The sequence below is a fragment of the Ochotona curzoniae genome, unplaced genomic scaffold (genome assembly GCF_017591425.1).
Source record: "Ochotona curzoniae isolate NIBS_2020 unplaced genomic scaffold, NIBS_Ocur_1.0 scaffold_2476, whole genome shotgun sequence".
NCBI lineage: Eukaryota > Metazoa > Chordata > Mammalia > Lagomorpha > Ochotonidae > Ochotona > Ochotona curzoniae.
In genome coordinates this window covers 4,627,845-4,650,994 of record NW_024467095.1, presented here as the reverse complement: position 1 = coordinate 4,650,994, position 23,150 = coordinate 4,627,845, and the positions used below count along the sequence as shown (strand labels likewise).

Sequence of the window (23,150 nt, the reverse complement as noted above, 5' to 3'; positions counted from 1 at the left end):
TTGTAAGACCCCTGTAACCTTAAATTCCCGGATACCTGGGCACCACTGAACTCCTGCGGTAGAACAGGGATGCTCATTGAGGCCGTCTTTGGAATGCCTGAACAAGAACCAATGGGTACCATGGTTGGCTTGTTCTTCTCGCCACTACTGTCCCTTGCTATCCCTTGCTTTCTCCTCTACCTGTCTGGTGGCAGACACCTGGCTTTGAGTCAGTGCTGTTGCACTTGTGGGCATGGGATAGCACTATGTGGAGCCATTTCATCTACCTTTGAGGGCTGCGGATGCAAGAAGCACCGTGAGCCTCAACCTAGACTGAAACATGAAAGGAAACGTGTTGGCTCAATAACTGACCTCTCCAGAGCCATGGATGCAGCTTCTCCCACGAACTAGCAACGAAGCTGCATCCATGGCTCTCTCCGCGTCCCTTTGTCTCACGCTTCTCTGTCTTTTCGGGCCGTCTGCCAGCACTGTCTCCCCTCAGAATCCACAGAGGGCTATGCTCCACAAATGTCACGCTGGGTGCATCTCACTTTCTGCTAGCAGCCTCATACGAAAAGCAAACGGTTCTCTCTGGTTGCTCCAGAAGAGGGAGGACAATGTTTCATTCCCAGAAGGCCCAGCAAAGGGCATGTGAGTCTCATTGGATCTGATTGGTGCAATGTGCCTGCCTCTGAACCAATCACGATGACGGAGAGTTGAGGGTGGCACACCGATGGCCAGCCATACCTTGAGGTCTCAGTAGACCAGGGAAGTGGAGATGGTGCTGGCTAAAAGCACCGTTGGCAGACAGGAAGAGAATAGGTCCGCAGAGAAGAACCAGGGTATGATGTTACTGATGAAGGGTACCTGGTCAGCAAAGCCATCAGCTGTCTGAGTCCCTAGTGATTATTTAGGAGCCACAAGCTCAGCAATGCACGGACCATCATGGAGTGAGTACAAAGCACCTTCATGGAAACAGTGCCCTTTGTAGTGTTGAAAGGATAAGTGAGGTGCCCTAACATGTTGCTAGTTTTAAATTGTGACCCGAGTTTACGATCATACTCGTTTGAAAATAATAGGAGCAATGATAAAGAGACAGTGATGCATTTGGAAACATCTTTAACTTCTGGATCAATCACTTGACTAATTAAAGCAGCCCTGATGTTATGACATTCCTAGCACATTCTTTTGACTATAAACAACAGCCTTAGTTTCTTATTCACAAAATGGGTGACAACTGTTAGGTTTGTGTTTCAGGATACTATGACGGCTACACTGAGGATAACAATGGAATTTGAACCCTTCATGCTTACATGCCATATGGTCAATGTATTTGCAGCTTTGGTACTACGTGATAGCCACAGTGAATGTTCTAGAAGCACTTTAACTTGAGTACCAAGAGGATTTTTTTTTTTGATTCAGTTTGAAATAGAGAAGCAGAAAAGCTTCTCATCAGAATATTTATTTACAAGCAATTGGGCGAGTTGCTGATACTTTTTTGCATCACTGCCCAAAAAGTCATCAAAGACCAAGAAATAAAACCAAACACTTGGAGCCTTCCGTTATCCAGACAGACCACAGAGATCCATTTGGCTGACTTCAGGGAAGAAAAAAAATCAAATCAAATCCCATCTCCAAGAACCATAAATAGTTCCCAAAGCAGGCCCTTCTCAAGGAAAGTTAGCTAAGATGGATGGATTTTCTCTCTTGCTGTTTCAGTTTTAATGTAGAGGATAAGTGGCCAGTCCATAACATTTCCTAGCAGAAATGTTCTTTGAAAGAGAAAATATTATTAGCAAACACTTCAGTGTTTATTATGCCAGGAAGTGTTCTGGGAAATCTTATTGTATGCACGTATGCATGTCTATGATGTATGCGCATCTGAGCTATACACATATACGTGTCTGAATACTTGATCCTTAGAACAACCCAAAGCAGCTTCCATAATTGTGGCCATCACATTACGGATGAGGAAACTGAAACAGAAGAACGGAGTAATTGCCCAAGAATGTCACACAGGAGGGAGTGGCTTCAGCAACTGTGCCCTCAACCACATTGTCATTGCGCCTCTCACAGTATCAGAACTGTCAGGAGACTGTTTACAAGATGCCATTTAAACAGTTTGGGGGATTTACAAGTACAGCCAAAATGACAGGATGTGCCTTCCGCATCTGGTTATATCGGTTGAGAAGTAGGAGCTGAAGGGATGAGAGAACTTGGATCTCACTATTTTGCCATGAAATATCATTACAATTCTCTCTGATTTCTAAGCTCAACATGATTTAAGTTGACTTCTATTTTAGGTTCTAGTGGGGCTTACAGTGGGACTATGCCAGGATTTACCAATGATTCGTGTCTAAGGGTCAAGATCAACCTAACTTGGTGCGACAGAAAATAAATACTTACATCCTTTTCGTCGTTGTGCTTGTAGCCAGTTGTTATATAAGCATTTTTTTAATGGAGAAATATAATTTACCATTTGTACTGGTTTAGACTCACATCCAAAGGAAAGAAAATGCCCTGGAGGTGATTTGTCCCACAGGAAATCCTTCTGAAATGTCCCTGCTAGGAAGTGCAGCCTCTGCTGCGTGGCGGTGAACACAAAGTCCCACCACCCTGGGCCAGGACAACACAGACTCAAGCTGTAATCTGCAGAATGTGCGTGAAAACCCCTGATCGTCATGAAAAGTGGGAAAGCAAGGAGGGTGGTTGATGCAAGGTTTTCTAGGGCCCGGCTGTCCAAGCCCCAAGGGTGACACTCCCACAGAAGCCCCCTAGCACTCCCTCTGCGCTTGGTGGGAACCAATTGCCACTAGGCTCACACCCACAAGGCCCTGTTTAGCCAAAAAGCAGAGTGTGGTTGCTGTCTCTAATTTCTCTTTGATGAGAGAGGAATATTATGAAATTTAACCACTTAGATACAGTTCACTTTTTTTTAATTAACCAAGGAAAAATACAATATGTAATGCCACTCAACAATTACCTATTTATTCTTTGTGCATAAGACTTTTTATTGGTTCTATGTTACAGACTCCAAAACTCAAACTTGTCCCTTGGCTAGGGTGATCGGTTTGGCTTGGACAGGCCGTTGGTGGCTTCAGCGACCACACCCACCCACTACTTGCTACTTACTGGTTCCTGTATTTGTGTGCCTCCTGAAATTGCCTTGTAACCATAACTTGTAGGGTTAGGATATAAAAATAAGGAAAGACCAAGGAAATGGAATAGGGCTTGACTCCTGGGACAAGAGTCTAGTCAAGCCCATATGCACAAATAAATGTCCTTGCCTCTTGGAAGCCTCAAGTGCTGCTGGGTTTCTTCAGTCCCAGGGCAGTAACACTGTCCACTCCTTCATGTCAAACTTCCTGCAAGTGACTTGTCTGTGGCCTTCAGAGTGCTCCAAGTGAGAGTAACAGCCCATGGTTAAGACAAAATGGGAAAACAAGGCGAGAGTGGGAAGCGTCTGCTCCACCCCAGCCCCTCTTTGATGGACAGAACACCTGGACAGGCTGAAAGTTTTGGTCTGAAAGGAATTTTCAGGTACATACTGGGCTCTTAGCTATAACAAGACTCTCAGGGTAAGTACCACTGTCCCTGGCTTCCAGAGATGCCCCTGTGGGCCACACACCAGGTGCATCCCCAAACACCTGACGAGGAATGTACTGGGCCTGGACCGAGTGTGTTCCTTCCAGAGCAGCAGCAGTGCAGAAAGCAGGGCTGCACCTGAACACACATATCGCATTGTCTGGAAGTCAAAGGCGTACATTTCAATAAATGTTAGTGATGAAGTTTCGATCTCAGCAAAGCTGCTCTACAATTCCCCCAGAATGGCCTAGAACCTTCTCAGGCTCTCAGCCTGTGCAGCAGCCCTCTGCACTTCCTTTGCTCTTTAGGACGCTGGTGACAAGGACAGGGATCAAGGCCTGTGCTCCAGCGTGGCTACTGCCACACGAAGGAGCAAGTCCCCAGGTCCCTCCTCCCGCCCTCGGCCACCACCTTTGAAAACACACTCTCCTTTAAGGGCAGTCAGCAGACAGGACTACTCTAGGTGACCATTTGGAGACAAAAGCTGGAATTCTGCACAGGTGGGGGGATTTACTGTCAAGGTGTAAGGCTGGAGCAGTAAGCCATCACCGGAAGCAGAGCTCTGGACCCCCAAATGAGCAGCTGTACTGCATCATCTCCCCGAGTTCACTGCCCAAGGCTCGTGCCTAAGGTCTCTCTCTCTTGCATAGTAGGATGGGGGTAGACTGCTAGTAGCTGCTGGCTTCTTAACTTTCTTCTTGAGCTAAATTATTATTAGCCTGCAAGACATGGTTGGTAAAGACAGCAGTATCTGAAGTTGCATTGGACTGAGTGCTTTGTGCCAAGTGCTTCGTCAGGCACTGCAAACATACTGTTCCTGTTTGATGGTGACAGAATCGACTTTTCTTCTGAGTCCTCATATCCCTAACGGCAGAGCACAGATGCATCCCCTAAGTCGGTACTCTTGGTCAACCTGTCTCCTTACTACATTCTCTCCCTTCAGCTATTACGTGAAACAGGTATGGGTTGAATATATGGGAACATTAAGGGCTTACAGGCTCATAAATTCTTCCATAAAAGAGTGACAAGTTAGCAACAATTGATTCTGGCAATATTGAATACACTCCAGTGATTAGCACAGAGCACGCAAGCACTGAGCACAGCTGAGCATTGAGTTTAGCAAGTCACAGTGGGAAGACTGCCTTCCCCATGCTAAGACTGAGACTAAGCTGCCTAAAATGTCTCTTCAGCCTGAGAGCTGAGCACCTGTGACAACATTAAAATGCTCAGGATGGCTGCTCTCAGTTCACCCCCTCTGCTGGACTGAAAGATGCCGATGGTGGGAGAGGTTCCCCTTTGCTGCCTGTATGACTCATGCTATATCCAGGAACAACACACTGCTGCTCCATGCCTAGTGATGCCAGTGATGCATTTCATCCCGTTGGCTTTGCCCAGCGGGACCCTCAGCCATCAGAGGACTGCTGCAGTGGTCATCTGGCACAGAGATCCACTCATGATCAAGTTCAGGCTTGGTCCTCTCTCCAGCTTCCTGGTAGTTCTCTGGCAGGGTCCTTTCCACCAGCCCAGGAGATCCTGGATGAGTCCTGGTGTCCTGGCTTTGGCTTGGCTCAGTCCTGGCTGTTACAGACATTTGCGGGGAATGAACAAGCAGATGGAAACTCTCCCTTTCTCTTACATAAAAATTTAATAAGGGGGAGGGAGATTGCAATAATTAGCAAGCAACAGATTAGAAAAAGCAAAAAGGAAGGTACGAATCTAGTCAACGTGAGGGGGCGCTGGATCTGGTGTTCACTGGTGGCGTGTCAGTCCTGGCATTCCACATCAAATGCCATTTCTGTTCCATCCCCCTGCTAAGGTGCCTGGGAAAGCAGCAGCAGATGGAGTCCCTGGCTGCGGCTCTGGCGGAACTCGGCCTCAGCTCACGTCCAGCTGGGCAGTGAATTATCAGAAAGCTTCTCTGGCCTTCCCGCTGTTCATTTGACTTTCAAAGAAATAGGTTTATAAAAAATTTAAAGGAGCTCCGAAGGGAAGGACACACGGCAATCAGAACACAAGGGCGTGACGGAAAAACCATCGTGGCCTCTTCTTGCATCGTCACTTCAATAAGCCTTCCAAACCCGTGTCTACTTTAACTCTAACTGAACACATTTCTCATTCTTCTCACTTAACACGTGGATTGACAAGCAAATAAAATAAAATACATTGTTTCTGGTCCAGCTAGTCATAACGTTTATAAACTGCAAGTTACAATATGGGCCTAGTGGACTGGGTTTTTATATTCTAAAATTATTTTTTAAAATTACCTGATTCATTTAAGAAGAAATAGAAAGAACCATGATAAATTTCACTTTAGTTAAAGTCAGGGATATGAAGACTAGATGAATTTTCTCTTTAATTTCTCAAGTGTCACTTATTTTCCTCATTTTTTGCCAATTTTAGCATTCATACTGTGATACACTTATATTGGAAAGCATAAGTAATTACAAATACAATTTATGCACCAATGAGTCCTTAAGTATCCTTTAAAATTCCAAAGTGGCAAGGTCAAATTTCTGATTTTAATAGAGAAAATTCTTAACATCAAATGAGTATTTACAATGCTGATTTTAAAGAGAACTGGAAATGAAATGCAGGAAAATTCTTGCTTCCGGAGTGGAGTTGGCATAATCTGTACAAAAGTACTGAGGGAAAAAACAAAGCAAGCGTCCAGGAGTTGCAGCATCACTGCGTCCCGCCTTCTGAGCTCTCCCACACTTACACACCATTTCACAGGCTTTATGAGCAAAGGGACATATTTAAATTCCATACATGCTAAGATAAACCCAGAAGCTATTGACTGTGTTTCATCACAGCAAAGACTGAATTTTTGGCAGGTCAAGTGGCACAATTCTTGAAAAACTTTAATATGACATTTTATATTACTTTGTCAGATAATACAAAAAAAGACAATGCAAAATGAATATTTATTGTCATTATTATAAAAAAGCACATTTATTTCACAATCCAAGAACTGTAAAATAGCTACTCTTTTAATTTACAGAAATGTGGAGATTTTTCTAAATGTCAAAATATACATGTTGGATGTGATTTCGCAATATAAGCACCAAAAATCCGGAAAATATACAAACATTATTTAAATGCATAAATAATTGCATTTATTCATGACCTACATTCACTTTGAGGAAAGAACAATACCAGATATCTCATGAACACTCAAAAACAAATCTATGAAAAGCTCCTAACTTGGTTTACAGTGAAATAACAAATACTGTGTTTAGGTTTTACCATAAGTCATCTAAAAGTCAGGCTCAAAATTTAACTACTGCCTTATGTTGCTAACGGTATTTTGATCAGTCAATTTGTTCATGTTCCAGTTTAGGAGATTTACAAACAACAGGTATTTAATGCCCTAAAAGACCGAAGAGAGAGACAATGAAAGAATAAAAGGGAAAAAAAAAAACTCATTTAGTGAACATCTAAAGTTAAAAAAGAAAAACACCACCAAAAGGATAGATCTCCTATATTTCTATGTGGAATTGGGCAGAAGGTCATTCTGGGTCAATAAAGTTATTTTTTAAATGCTATCAGTCCATTCAGTAATTAGAACTTTTCTAAATATACCACTATAGCTTAGGGCAATAACTGCTATTATGAAGTTACACAATGGAGAATTAACTTGTCAGTTATGAATCAAAACTATTGTGCTACTAAAAAATGCCTCTTTGCATGTCCCAAATCTAACCGATCTCCATTTGGTAAATGCTGACAACTGAATCATGAAAACCCATGCCAGCACGGCTCTGCAGAGGTCCCGGCCCAAGTGTGCCCCCGCCACCTGAGGCTGGGCAGGTGCTGTGGCTCAGGCGCCCTGTGCCACCTCAGCGCTGCCAGCTTACATACAGGGCACTTCAAAAACAGGGGAAACTACAACCAAAGGTATGTTTATTTCGATGCCAAAAAAAAAAAAAAAAAAAAGAAATCCACGTACTTTTTCATAAGAGTTTTCCACAAACGTTCTGAAGATCCCATGCATGCACGCTGTGCTTTACATCTAGCTAAACCCTATATTTTAATTACACTTCCCATGAATTCTTGAGGTGCTCCTGCATAGAATCAAGTTATTCATATTGAGAAGTGAATGCCAGTTTACATTTATATATTTACTTTTGAACGAATATATTTTAAAAAGATTCATTGTGCTTTTCACGTTTCTGATGTAAGTTTTCATATCAAATGTGTTACTCCCTTATTGGGAAGGAAGAAAAACAACAAACAAAAAGTTACATCAGGAGGGCTGGACTGTAAAGTAACATTACACAATGAGCCAAATCTCAATTGAAAAGATATGGTCATCATAAAGGATATTCAAAAATACTTACATACATACAAACATATGATTTATATAAAAGAAAACCAAGTCTCTTCTCTAAGATCTGGTACTATCCCATGACATATTTTCACAGCAACCAGTATACATGTCAGTACAGTTTCAACAATCTGGCTTTCTGTCCGCCTGTTTCCAGAGTTACAACGTATTGCCCCCTTAGCAGTCTGCACACTCTTCTCGCAGGGAGACCCACTCAGGAACCAGCGACCCGCTTGCTGGGGTTGACTATTTACAAAGATATCCATTTACGTTAGTAATAAATACTCCTGATAGCAAAAGAAAGAATGCTCATGCGGACACCAAGACTGTGGCATGCTCCTAAAATATTTACACGTGGTTTCTCCTTTCGAGCTCAGCCAACAGCGGTCAAAGTGGCTGCCTTCCGGGTCCCATGCTTCCTCTTTAGTCCTGCTTCTGCGGGATGCAGCCTTCCATCTCCACAACTTCAGGCCATCCCTCGTATTTGTTGGTATCCTTGTTGTTCTTTATGTGCTGTGGAAACATGGAGTAGTGCACGTTAAAACACCTTTGGGGACTGCTGACTGATCAGTACCACGCCTGACCTACTTTGATTTCAGGAGCGCTCGTGGTCAAGGACAAGTTCATATACATCACTGCTCAAGCCACTGAACAAGTAACCCTTAGGACCTAACACAACATGGCAGATCTCCAAGTAGCAGCTGAAAGAAAATTCCATCTTGTTCTTAACAGGTCATTTGTTAGTCAACAAGCAGAATTCATGCTCCAAGTCCCTAAGCAGCTCCAACCCTGATTATGAGTGAAAACCATTAAAGTCCTTAGTAGCTTAATGCTGCCCCAAAAGGCATGAGATAAAAGCAATTTCCACGCAGAATTATTAAGTTTTGCATTTTAAAAGGTGTCATGATTATTTCAGATACCTAGAGTACCAAGAGTTTATGAGTAATACATGAACACATGAAGACGCTTCAAAAGTTCACAGAAAAATGGAACTCATTCTGTTTAAAAAAGTGGTAGTATCTTGCAGGGTTTTTTTTCCCCCGTAACATGCCTTTTTATGGGCTTTTAAAACATATCCTTGTATTACGTTTTATTTAATATTCAACTGACTAAAATGGGAACAAGTACTCAAAGGTTCTGCTCAATTTGCTGCTGTCGATAAGAATCTGAGCTACTAACCTGTTCGAAAGGGCTTTTTGTCTTAATGCCCTTCCCACCACAGAAGACCCAGTTGTCTCTGAAGCCCAAATTAGTGATCGAAGAACTGCCCAGCTCTGCAATGAGCCGCCGTGCCTCCTCATTGAGTCTACAGGACGGAAAGAAAAGGCCACCACAATCAACGCAGGCCAGTACGTGATCCCACACACACCAGTTCTCCCAGGACATTTGTGTCCCGGGACAGGAAATGAGAACCTGGGAGCTTAAACAAGGGAACATAAAATAATCAGAGCAAGTTTTTTTAGACTAACATTCCCACTGTTAGAATTCTTTAGTAACATATAAACATACATGGTTTCAGCAAATATCATTTAGATGACTTTACTTATCTTCACCAATGATTTCAGTATGTCCATCAAATGAATAAGGGACACCATGCAGATTTTGCATAGCCAGTATCTTTGTAAAACTAGTGACCACTGATTCCTTTCTAAATTACAGTCCAACAGAAGAAAGTTAAATCCTGCCTGAAATTTAGCTGCATCTAACCCTATGCTTAGAACTGAAAACAGCACATTCTATTCCAGCAGTGATTGCTAAGGGGTTAATTAAAAAAAGGAAATGTTCAGCACAAAGCAGCTACACATACACTGCAGAGGGAAAGGCAGGTGAACTACCTGGCAGTGTTAACTGCAAACGCCGTGACGATCTTATGTAAGGGAGCGCATCTGACCTAGTGGCCGAGAGGCCAGCTGAGCTGTGTCCCATATTAGCGTGTCTCGGTTCAACTCCCGGCTCTCGCGCCACTTCCCAGAGGCAGCAGACAATGGCTCATCAGCAAGTGCCACTCGCGTGAGGCACCCATCTCGCATTCCAGGCTTCCAGCTCCAGCCTGGCCCATGCGTGGCTACAGTATTGTGGAGAATCAACTAGTGAAAAGGAACTCGCTGTAGTAACTTTTTCTTTAATTGTGGAGTTTATTTGAGGGACTCCTTAATATACTGCTTGGAAGGCTGGGATCCCATCTCGGAGTGTCTGGCTTCAAGTCCTGGTTCTATCTCTCATCTCCGCTCCCCAGTAACACGCACTGTGACGGCAGGAGTGAGGGCTGCAGTGTGGGGGTCCCCCCATCACAGGGGAAACCCAGATCATTTCCGGGGTCCTTGGTCCGAGCCTGGCTCAGCCAGGCAGCTGCAGACATGCGTAAACTAACAGACAGAATCTCTCTCCACCTCTGCATAGCAACTAAAGAAACAAAATGCTTCCTAAGATTTTGTGTACGTCATTTTATTTCTGTTGAGTGATTCTGTCCTCCCTCTATGTTAAAGGGAAGAAAAAATATTTAGACGCAGAAGTAAAAACTGAACAAGCTAACTAAGGGTAGTCGCGTACCCCACTGCCCCAAAGATTTCTACTCATCAGTTAGGGATTTGGTCTGCTCAAACCTGAGGCAAGTCAAGTTTTACAGGGAGTCTCTTAGGGAAGGTACCTGTCTATTCATTCCAGTGTTGTTTCAATATTGGCGACTTTAATGTATTAATGCAAGAAACAGGCCACAGAATGGCTTTCATTTAATTAATTTCAAGATAAACAAGATAATTAGTCACAAAGCTTTATACAACAGGAAAGAATTATAAATGTGACTGAACTTTCATGATTTATGTAAACCAGATGTATAGAGCAGAACTATTTTAGTCACAGTTGAACACTTGCTGGAACAAGTTCACAAAAATCAGCAGTAAAGCCACGAAGCCAGAGCCCCTGGGATGCTCAGCCTCTCTGCCACCCACCGTGTTCACGCACACCCTCCCAACAATCAAGAGTATAAAACTATGCATCATGAGGCCCGGCGCAGTGGCATAGTGGCTAAAAGTCCTTGCCTTGAATGTGCCAGGATCCTATATGTTCGCTGGTTCTAATCCCGGTGGCCCTGCTTCCCATCCAGCTCCCTGCTGGTGGCCTGGGAAAGCAGTTGAGGATGGCCCAAAGCCTTGGGACCCTGCACCCGCATGGGAGACCCGGAAGAGCTCCTGCCTCCCGGCTTTGGATCAGTGCAGTACTGGCCGTTGCGGTCTCTTGGGGAGTGAACCATCGGACGGAAGATCTTCGTCTCTGTCTCTCCTTCTCTCTGCATATCTGACTTTGCAATAAAAATAGATCTTAAAAAAAAAAACTATGCATCATAATCCAGTGACCTAAAAAGTGACACGCCTCTGGCAAAGCAGCACAGCGTCCACTCTCTGAAGCGCCTGTGCCTGCGCTCGCCGGACCTGCACGGTGTCTTTTCCCTGGTCGCCAGCGCAATGCTCACGGGAAGCAGCTGTTACTTTCCCCCTGCTTGCTCACCTGATAACTATACTAGCGGGGAGCTCTCCCAAAGCACTGCCTCGCGCTTCGTCCTTGTTTCTAAAAGGTGTTAGGATGCCGGCGACTAAAAGGCTGTCCAGTTTGACTCATGCAGTTTACCCACGTGACCTAGTTTCTGAAGACTTCTGCAGAAGCCTCCACTTGTGTCACTTGCACTGATAGCTGAAGCCGTGGGCAGTGCAGGCTCACGGGGCAGCTGAGCCGACGGCCTCCTGCAGCGGTCCTGCGATTCATTCACAGTTCCATCCCAGAAAGTCCCAGCCTGGTGCCGCAGCGGCCTTAGGTGGCTCGTACACACCTGCAGCAAGAGCTGCATTCACACACAAGGGACTGCTTCATTCACAAACTGCCAGCAGGTGTGACTCCCACCACAGCTAGCAAAATCTGATGAGAGTTTTCTATCAACCGAGAAATCAACGGGAAGTAAATGTTGACTTCTATACCATTACTTTTCCACTTTATTTCTGATGCAGAGAAGCAGAGACACAGAGAGAACTCCCTTCCACCTGCCACTTCATTCCCCAAATGTGTCCCCAACAGGCAGGGGTCTGAGCCACGAGCCAGGAACAAGCCAGAAATCCCGAGGGCGGCAAGGATCCAGTGCTGGAGGCCTCACCTGCCACGCTGGCATGCACATGCGCAAGCAGCTGGCGTGGGAGAGGCGCTGGACTTGCGTGCAGGAACTCCCATAAGGCTCTGAGTGTCCCCGCACTCCTGGCAAGGCAGGAGGGGGCTCCAGCACCCACACTCCTGGCAAGGCAGCAGGGGGCTCCAGCACCCGCACTCCTGGCAAGGCAGCAGAGGGCTCCAGCACCCACACTCCTGGCAAGGCAGCAGGGGGCTCCAGCACCCGCACTCCTGGCAAGGCAGCAGAGGGCTCCAGCACCCACACTCCTGTCCTCCACAGGTGACTTTTCGGTCCCTGGGTGTTTTCGGATCCTGACTCCAGCTCAGCCCAGCAGGGGCTGCTGTGGTCCATTTCAGGAGTGAACTAACAATTGGGAGATTTCATTCTTTTTTCTCTTTCCGTCTTTCTAATTAATTAATTAATTAATTGGGCTTTAAAAAAATCATGCTATACTCATGTGCGATCTTGTGATTTTTCAAGCTTTTTAAGCTAACTCTGCAAGAGGTGTTTTTTATTCTTGATAAAAGCATCTGGAAAAACAAACTAGTTTTTGAAAAGAAGAACATCAAAAGCCACACCAGAGCGGTATGATGAACACTTATTTTTTTAATAAAGTTATAATTGAAGCAGTATATTTTTGGAACAGAAGTAAATGGGTCAACAGAAGAGAACAGAAAAAAAGAATTGCAAAGGCAAGGCCGAATCTACATAATACCCCAGGGCTACGCAGGCCTTTGTAAGTCACAGGAAAATTACAAAGGGATTTCTAAAAAGATATGAAAACAGTGAAATCACTGGAAGAGAAAACCTACTAAGATATCCAAAGATGGAAAAATACTTTCCAAGTACAATCACAGAAGAAACTAAAGAGGAAAATCTGTAGGTCTGACTACCTAAGAATTAGTGTAACCTTCCCAAAGTCCACTGCGACCTAAATTAGTAAAATCAAGGGGCCGTTGCGGCATAGCACGTTAAGCCTCGCTGGCATCCCACATGAGCTTCTCCTTCTCTGCTTCTGCTTCAGCTTCCTGCTCATGTGCTCAGGAAGACAGTGGAAGATGACCAAGTACAGGTGTCCCTGCTACCCACGTAGCGGACCCAGATGCAGCTGTAGCCACCAGGATTTGAACTGGTGCATTCCTGACCATTGTGGTCATTTGGGGAGTGAAGCAGCAGGTGGACTAGCCATTTGAATGCCACATGCTACTGCAGAGTGCCTGGGCTCACTCCCTGCTCCACTCTTCAACTCCAGCATCCTAATAACTCACACCCTGGAAGGCAGTGGTCATTATTCCAAAGGCTGGGTCCCGTTCACCCGTGTGGGAGAGCCAGGCAGAGTTCAGGGCTCCTGGCCTTGGCATGGCTCAACCCAGGGCACGTTGCTGTAGGCAACAGAGAGTGAACCAGGAGATGCAAGAGAGTTCTCTGTCCAGAAAAGCATAAAGTGCACATGCCATGCCATGTTATTCTAATTTCACAATATATCCACGATAAATATCTGTATACAAGGATAGGTAGGAAATAAACAGGAAAAGGCTAATGCTGTTTACTAGTCTATTACGTCCATTTTACAAGCCGTCTCCAACAGAACAGACTGTTTATGGTCATAAATCACAGCCCGAAAGTGTACTTACTTGGTTGCTCCATCATCGTAGGTTCCCATCAGTACTATCGTTCCATCTTGTATGCTCTTCAGAAACTCAATAAATGGTGCCACATCTGAAGAAAAACAAGTGAGGTGCTTGCTTTAAGCAATTATTAAGTAATCACCACGATGATTTCCGAAATCAACAGAAAGGATGATTTCTCCATAGGTCTGCAATGACTAATGCACAGTAATCCAAACATCTGTCCCTTACAGACGCCAGGACCAGCCTGCAATTTTCTACTCCTGACTCATGCTGTTACTTCCGCACTGTTATGCCAGGGCTAAAGGCCAGAGGAAGGAAGCACAGCAGGTTAAAGCCGGACATCATGGAAAAGCCACAGGGAAAGATCTCTGTGAGACAGAAGGGCGGTGTGAGGAGCGGGTGCTGGCAGCCGGGAGGTCACATCAGAGCAGGAAGTCACGGAGTCCCTGAACTGACACAGTCACGGGAGCATTTCCTGGGAGGAGGAGACGCAGGCTGCAAGGAATTCTCAAATATCTGTCATTTTTTTTAACCTAAATTCTCGCCTTACAAATATAGAGGTCCTTCCACTAGTTACTAAGTGATGTAAAAATTTAGGTTAAGTCATCCCCAAGCCCCAGACTAACTATGGCAAACGCTAGATCCACAAGGACTTCAAAATAAACCTTTTCAGTGACCACAAGCTGGTGATGCCAAACAGACAGGTTAACAGCCACAGACCATTTTTTTTTATCCTGAGCTCTTTACAATGTAAGGATTCCTTTCAGCCTCAAGTCTAACACTCCGTGAAACCAGATGACTTCAGACTTGCTCAACTTCCTTCCACTACAAGGATCTTCTCTAATGGATCAGGTTCTCTATTAGTGCCATTTTCAACTCAGAAAAGTAAAACAGAGCAGTGAGCAAACGAATTCCAGCCTAAGGCAAAGAGGGCTGAGAGCTAGGAAATGCTCTAACCTCAATCTGAGTACGAGGCCCCCTACCCTAAGGGATGTTAGAGACCAGCACTGTCTGAAAGCCCTCAGCCTACCCCCAGGAAGCCGACTGCAGGGCCAGAGGGCTCAGGGAACCAGGGGAGAGGGGAGCCGGGGGCCTCGCCTCCGGGCAATGCAGGCAGCATCCTTCTCTGGGGTCAGGTCCTGCTCTGCGTGCTGGCGGCCCCTCCCACCCCAAACAGGGGAGGAGTAACAAAAAATCTATGAGTAATTATAAATCCAGGCAACTGGAGAGATTTTTTACTATTCCGTCTCTTACACATTCCTCTACACTAACAGTTAGCCAGGAGCTAAAAGACTGAACTGGAAGGGATAGAACAATTACTGTTTTTTCTAAAACCGGACAGTTTCTCCTGCATTCCTAAGTCTCCAGGTTCTGGGTCAGCACTGTGCTACAGTGGGGTAAGCCACTCCCTGTGACACTGACACCACATACGAACACAGGTTTACTTGGCCTTCATTAGCAGATGACAAGAAAACATGGCATTTATATATGCTATGGAACACTACTCGGCCATGAGAAAAAGACTGAAATCCTGTCTATGCAACAAAACAGATGCAACTGGAAACCATTACACTTAATGAAAAAAGCTAGTCCCCCCAAAATAGATACTGTATGATTTCCCTGATCTGTGGCAATTACTACAGTCTCGACAACGTAATTTATCTGAATGAAATTGACACTCTGATATCTGATTATTATTCACAGCCCTTGTCTGTACTCTTGGGGAATAGTGACTTTGTTTTGTCTCTCTGCTACTGAACTGTTTACCTAATGGAGCGTTAAGCCTGGGATTGTGAAGCAAAATGAAAGCATGCTATTACACTCAAAAAGAAAAACAGGAAATGAGGAAGGAGGAGGGAGGAGAGAATGGGAAGTGTCACCATGGCTTCTGAATCTGTATTTTGAGGCTCATGAAGTCAATGTGCTTTATATAAATAATGTTTTAAGAATCAGTTGAACCAGTTGGACTGGCTGTGCCCATCTTTCTTTTTCTAAATCTCAGGCACAACCATAAAGAAGCCTAGCAGAAAGCAGGACTCGGATCATTTTATAAAATATCACGTAGCAGTATATACAGTTTAATGCCTAAATACAGCTGGACATTTAATAAAGGGAAACAAAATGAACACGAGTGACACCGCTGCTCTGTCGTGAACAGACTGCACTGCACGGAGGTGACTAAGTGTTCTCCACGCATTCACTCACCTCCTCCCCACATGTCAAAATACTTCGTGTCTATTACTTCTCCTGTTTTTCCTGAAAGAGAGTGAATTTACACCAAATTATACAGCTGACAAACACAAGACAAATGATCCTAACCCAATGACTGATGTGGTTACTTGGAGATTAACTTAAAATGGAAATTGTGTCTAAAATGTATCTCTGAAGAATAATTTTTAGATAAGACTCATTACGCTTTTCAGCTAAAGAATAGCAAAGGGGGTTGATCGCTGGTGGCCAAGTATATTTCCTCTTCAGGTGTAACTACCCTCCCGTAAGAACTACTCAAAACTCTACACAACTTACACACACACACACACACACACACACACACACACACACCCCTTCGAACCAGATGTCACTTTCTACATTAAAATCATCTTTATAAGCATGTACACTTTCTCTTTGAAATGTATTTTTGCTGTTAGTCATATAGATATTGAACCTTTCACCTAAGACAACAAGAAAAACACAAATGCAAACTGTATTCCGCGTTGTGAAAGCTGAGACCTCCTTCCATTCTGAACTAGAGGAGACGACAGCGGCCTCTGCCCAGCACAAGGGTCACCGTGTGGCCAGGCCTCGCTCCGGGGATACAGACTTTCACATTCAGCTTTTCAAAAATCTCCAACGTGTTTACCACTTAATCGGAACAATACTGAACGTTTACAACAAAGCCCCACTCTGTTTCTCCTCCCTCCGACCCGCAATCCAGCAGCCTCCTTCCCTCCCTCCCTCCACGGTTTCCCACAGTAACACTGCAACGGATACTAGCTGAAAATCCGTAAGTCCCCAAAGCTGTGATGCTTCTGAGAACGTTCTACGAATATTTAGACACAGTCTCCACTAATAAGTGTGCGTGTCTCTATTTGGGTTGGGGAGCATTTAGAATTCAGCACCAAGGGTGGCACACTGTAGCTTGATCCTTCGAAGCTGGGGTGCACTTCACTTTGGGGACACAAGAAGACTCCTCACTCTACTCAAAGCCAAAACGATGCTTCTTACCATTTGCCAAGGCAACATTGATTCCTCTTCCAACATTATTCTTAACGCCACTCATTAAACTGAAGGGGAAAGTCAGGACATGTCAGAGTCAGACACCGCACATATGTCACAGAAATCAAGTCATGCTGAAAAACCACAGAAAGCATTGATATACACAGACACGCAGTAAACCAGTCAGTGCTACAGAGAAAATACAGTTTCTACTAAGTCAGAGATGGCGGCACAACCCTGAATGACTTTAAAGCACTGTCCTTAAGCAGTATTTTACAAATGGAAATACATCAAAAAGCTCTGGACTGAAATATTTCCTATTGCTCTACCTTAGATTATAAAATACCACCTTGGAAAATCCTTAAAACACCAGAGCACTGTGTGCATGCCCCATACCGTTTCAAGAGATTCCAATTACCTGTAACCGACAACAGCCACTCTATGAGACATCAACATGACCTGGGAGAAAGGGAGATGACGCCCAAGCCTTTTATAACCTCATGGCTAACGTGACTTCCAACGAGCAGGGGAATTTCAAGGAATTTGCTCTGCTGCTTTCACAAAAGCAAATATTAAAAAAATTCTTATCTATTGGGCAATATTATGATGTTAAAAAGGGTTACGATTAACTTCTTGAATGATAAGTGACATTTCCAAGTCGCTAGCTTTTTAAATTCCACTGCTGTACTGTATAAACTTGAGTCTACCATAAAGGAAATACAGGCAAGGAGCAGCACAGTGACACAGACTGACCACAGGAGGGCAGCAGCAGCTCGTCAACTTTAAAACTAGATCTCAACAGGAAACAAATGGAAAACCATGGCCAGCCTGATGCCAGAGCTTCATCCAGGTCTCCTGTGTGGACGGTAGGGCCCACGCACTTGGCCTTGCTTCCACTTTGTCCAGGCCATTGGCAAGGAGCTGGACTGCAACTGGCGTGGCCAGCACTCGAAACAGTCCCTAGAGGATGCCAGGGTCGTGGATGGCAGCCGTACCCACTTCGCCACAATGCCAGCCTGCTTAATCCTCATTCTCTCTCCAGCTCTTTCCCATCTCAAGGCCCTCCACGACGCTCTGCCTTCCACTGCCATGTCCTTCCCCAGTCATCTCCCTTCCTGTGCTTCAGCTCTCGGACTCCACGCTGCTGCCTAAAAGCCACTCCCCAAGCCCTTTTTGTCACACAGGACATCTCATGTCACTCCCACGGGCACTCCTCATAGGGCTGCCCTTCCCAGCTGCGACTGGAACTTGCAATGACTTAACTCGCATTTAGGATTTCACACTGTCACCTCTGCTAGCCTTTTAAGTTCCACGACGAGAGAGACTGCGCTCAACAGAAACCTGCTATGTCGGTGTATGAATCAAGGTTAGAAAATTTAGACTTTGAAAAGAAGAAAGAAACCTTTAGGCTTTCAATACAGAAACATGCTGGAAAAGGGACCGGACTGTGAACTGGTCCCCAGGGAGTCCCCACTGCGGATCACCAGCCAATTATCCTGCCCTTCTGCCAGGACCACTTACTTGCATGCCTGGAGGCCTAGCTGTAAAACCCCACCAATTCTGTCATCTCTCGTGGGAATCCTAGAATGATTCCTGAACTGAAGGCTGATAGGTGGCCTGTTTAATGGTTCAAGAAACTGTACAAATTCTACATGGCATGCCCACCATGCTAGAAGCAAATTCCTCGGCTCCAAATCCATTTTTTTTAACCAGGATCCACTGCCTACAGACGTCCCTCCATCCCCTTTTTGTCTTTTGACTTACATCATCAGTGAACAGAAATCCTGTTACTAAAGAAACGAGCCTGAAGCCATCCTCGTCGGATTGCCTGCAGCGAGGGGGCAGTCAGGTGCTCAGAAGACCATCTGTGGGCAGCTATGCTCAGAGAACTTTCGGTCACTAGATGCAAACCAGAGGCCTCTGGCCAGGCAAGATGAAAAGAGGAGACGGGGATGCGTTCCTAGAGCTCGCAGTTTTCTGAACTACAAGCTTTCTTCTTGTCAATATCAAAACAGAAAACTACTATAATGAGAAATCAGTAGATAAGACATCAACTAAGAATCATCACTAACATAAAGAAAGAAAATGAACCAGACCTTAAAGGTCATCTACTTGCTCAAATGCTGAATTCGGCAAGAGGAATATTCCACGAGGCTAGACACCCTTCCCCTAAAGAACTTCAGTGCAACGGAACCAGGACAACAGTGTAAGACCTTTCACGAGTAAAAGATGAGACCCCAACGAAGCTGTGAGAGCTGCGCAGCTTAGGACGGCCTCCTCTCTATAAAACCTTACTCCATGCCATTATTTACTGTGTTACATAAAGTTTAAATAAACTCACACATCCAGTTCCCTAAGCGACAGAAGACTGAAAGCCACCAACTAAAAGTAGAGTTTGCAACAGCAGCGGCAGGCACTTGACCCTGACATAGGTAGGACACAGACAAGCTCTGCCTAGGAGACCAGTGAGCCTGGGGCTGGACGGTGTGGGCAGCAACGGAGCTGAGGGCATCAGGCTAACGTGAGGCTGGACCGTGTCACGCTCGACGAGCAGCACTCCAACATGGAAAACGAAAGGTGGCACTTGCTAGGGCAGAGTCACTTCCGGGGGCAAGGCTGTCAGCAGGACTCTTCCACAATGGAAACACCCTGTGCTGTTGACTCTGGTGGCCAGGAGCCACATGTGGCCACTAAGCACTTGAAACGTGGAGACTGTAACACAGCAACTAAGGTTTTACCCTTAATTCCTTGGACTAACTTTCTCCTTAGCGGTAAAGATCCAGAGGCAAACAGCCGCGTGTGTCTGGTGGCTACCAAACAAACACTGCAGCTCCAGAGACCTCAGCTCCCGCCCCAGTACATGATCTGAGAACTCTGACTCACTGAAGCCGTGAGAAATAAACTGCTAATGAAAACTGAAATCAACCTTCCTTAGCAAAGGCATGCTCGACATTTTCAGCAGATCCGCTAAACTCAGCTTCAACTGACTATCATTTTTTAAAAATTGATTTCAAAGGAGTGAAAGAGACAGGGACTGACTTGCCGAGATCTCCCGCCCTCCTGCTCTCTCCCGCAACTCCTAGGGCGAGGCCAAGTGGAGGCCAGGACTCCAATCTCATCCAAGTGCCATATGGGGAAGGGCAAGAATTCCAATATTCCAACCGTCCCCTGCTTCCTCCCCAGGTGCAGCTTAGCCGGAAGGTGCAATCAGAGGGGAAGACCAGAACCTCACACTCCGCACTCACACTCTGATACAGGAAGTGGCCACCTCAGGCAGCAGCTTAAACAGTGTGACAAATGCCCACACCCTGACTACACTTGCAATCAACAAATACTTACATGTTATCTTCTAGGCAGATCTTGGGTCCCACCACATTGGCTGCTCCGCTTGCCATTTTAAAAGCAAAGTGCTTCTCAGGGCAAGCTTTTGAAATTCCACATTTATATCTAGGAGGCTTTGTAGCTTCAGGAAAGAATACATGATGTTTTGGGTTTAGTCTGGTTAGAAAGTAAGTCAACAAATTCTAGAGTTTGTTTTGTGTCTCAAGCCACAAGGCTTGTGTTAGATAATACATCAGGATAAGTATATTTTCAAATACAAGGTAAAATCTGTCTTCCGAAGGTTTCAGAGAACTACAGACAACAATATACAACAAAAAATGATCTGGAAACCAGCTACTAATGGACAGAAATGAACCAGCAGCACAGCATGAGCCTGCTTAGCGTGCTTTCATCTATTCTTGAGCCTACTTTTCAACTTCAGAATGCAGGAGGTTTGGGGTGACCTCCAGCACCCCAATGAGGAGCCACTGTCCCAATATCTGCCCCAACACTTGTCGGCTAGAAAAACTCTCTTTTCATTCCTCCATCACTTTCTGTACTTCAACACTGAAACTATAAGGCACTAATGAAACAAAACACCTGTCATGAATAAATATCAAGAATATTAGGATGCTCAATCAAAAAGCATCCTTTTACCTTGGACAATCAATTTCTAGAACAGTTTTTCCTCATACTGAACTACTGAGATTGCTTGGATGTAAGTTTTCATCTGTCTAAGTCACTTATAAAATAGTAAGTAGGAGGAAATACTTACAACGTGCAGCTGCGTCCAATGCTGATCTTGCTAAGGAAGAAAAAAGTTATCTTCATTAGAAACAATGACCCAATGGAGAACAATCAACTCTTCAACCTCTTCAGAGCTTCTAACAGGATTTAAATATAAAATCACGTGAATGTCTGCTCAATATACAATAAAACATGTATACCACACATCTAATAAATAGTGAGACAGTAACTATAAATGACACGAATCATCATACACCGTATAAACAGGAATGCCGCAGCATTGTATCAGTGCCTGGACTTTGTATTCCCACCTTCACAGTTTCTATTTTGGTTATTAAGAAAGCTAAATCCCAACAAGACTGGCAGCCTATGAATCCACCTTTTGGTGACTGGGAATACAGACTTGGTGAAAAGCATGGTGTTGCGCAGCTGCTGCTGCTCTGGGAACGGTGTTGGGTACAACGGACTTCCAAGCACCTCAGAGGTTGAGCTGGGAGACTGGCAAGAAGAAGAGGGCTACAGAAAGCTCTAATTGCTCAAAAATGCAATGTATTGGGTGTAATAAAAACAAAAAGGAGGTCATTACTAAGAGTGTTATAATTTATCAACTCAAAGAAGCCAGTAGGTCAAATCTTAACTTAAATGTAAGAGATCTCAACTGGCAATTTATCATAAGTAACACTGAGCTCTTTTACGGCACCTGCGTCTGATCCCAGCCCAAGGGACTAACTCAGACCAAAGTAATGTGGACAGCCGTTTCCTGACTTGGTTAACAGCATGCGGCATGATGAAAGTCAGCCAGCTAGCTGTCTAGCCACAAATAGTCACTCAGGTTTTAGTTCTGTAACATTTTAGATAATTATGAATTTCCTGTAAATCCAACACTCAAACCAGGGGACAGAAACTTAAAGCATGTAGTGTTTAAATGACTACAAAAAGAGCAACGATCAAGTAAGCAAAACCTGAGTAAGTCAACAGAATAGTCCAAGTACTGCACATTGTTAAAGTCACCAAGCCCACTGTGTGACCAGCAGCACCAGGGCTAGCAAGTCTCTCTGTGGTAGCAAAGGCGTCTTCCCCAGACCTGGTGTTAACTCTGGTGCAAGGCACCATCAGAACCAAAACTCTGGTCCGCCTGACCTATGGTAAGAAGCTGTGGGGAAAACAGAAGGCCCCAGCAGAGTTCACCCACTGGTTCATTCGTGTCTGCCTAGCACTCTGACAAGGACTACAGCACATATTAATAACCTTATCAGGATTGTTTTAAAGGTAAACTGGAGGCCGAGAAGCTGATCTGATTTGCTCTAGGTCATCATTAGTAACTGGCAGAACCAGATTTCAATGACGTATCTCATTCCAGCAGGCAAATTGGTTTCACCACTGCTAAAAATGGCAATGTCTGGGGTCTTGGGGTCACAGACAAAACCTGCTGCTTCTAGCAGCCGCAGGCAGCCAGGACAGGAAAGCCTGGGTTGAAGACCAGGGACAGGGAGTTCACAAGGACAGGACGCTGCGAAAGTGATCTAGGCATAAAACGTAGGAGTGCCTCCTCTCACACACACACAACAGCGTAATGAGAAAGGCAGACAGAAGCAGGCCAGCTAAGGAAGCAGCATTAGCAGGACACCAGCATGGACTGGATGTAAGGGTGACAGGAGATTCAGAGCTGCCACTCAGGGACCTGGCTGCAGAAGCATTAATTTAAACATCCACTCACATGAGTCAGTGAACAAAACATGTATGCACAAAAGATTTCTGCCATGTGGAGAGAAGACAGGGTGGGGATAAATGCTGAGTTATTTTGTTGGATCTGTTAATTTTAAGAGACTTGGGATCCAAGAGACAGACAGTTTAGGGGACAGCTATCCCTGGAATCTAGGATTGGGATAAACTGGAAAATCAGCCCAAGGATGAGGCACCCAGGGAGAGAGCATCTGGCGGACCGGGACCGGGACATCAATAATCAATAATGATCAAAGCAAAACAACAGCCAGAACCTTGACTGGTGGAGCAAAAGGAAGTAGGCATGAACCAGGGATTAGTCACTCAAACAGTTAAACTAGTTTGCTTGTCAAATTCAAGAAAGAATACACAGCAACCATTCCTCAATTTTAAACAGCATTTACTGGGCCACAGTATGGGAAAAAACCTTGCTTACTCATGAGACCACAGCCTCCACTTACAATTTATG

The 23,150-nt window shown here is 44.9% G+C and overlaps 1 protein-coding gene across 1 annotated transcript in view; it reads right to left on the bottom strand.

Moving 5' to 3' along the window:
• Positions 1-6,494: 6,494 nt before the first annotated feature.
• FAM3C (FAM3 metabolism regulating signaling molecule C) overlaps positions 6,495-23,150 on the bottom strand; it is a 30,276-nt gene continuing 13,620 nt past the window's right edge. Inside the window, exons 4-10 of the mRNA XM_041002027.1 lie at positions 20,988-21,017; positions 20,231-20,354; positions 16,901-16,959; positions 15,881-15,931; positions 13,679-13,763; positions 9,071-9,197; positions 6,495-8,404 (exon numbers count right to left, since the gene is read on the bottom strand). Coding sequence (XP_040857961.1) covers positions 8,315-8,404; positions 9,071-9,197; positions 13,679-13,763; positions 15,881-15,931; positions 16,901-16,959; positions 20,231-20,354; positions 20,988-21,017 — 566 coding nt within the window. The 3' untranslated portion in view covers positions 6,495-8,314. The remainder of the gene's footprint in view (positions 8,405-9,070; positions 9,198-13,678; positions 13,764-15,880; positions 15,932-16,900; positions 16,960-20,230; positions 20,355-20,987; positions 21,018-23,150) is intronic.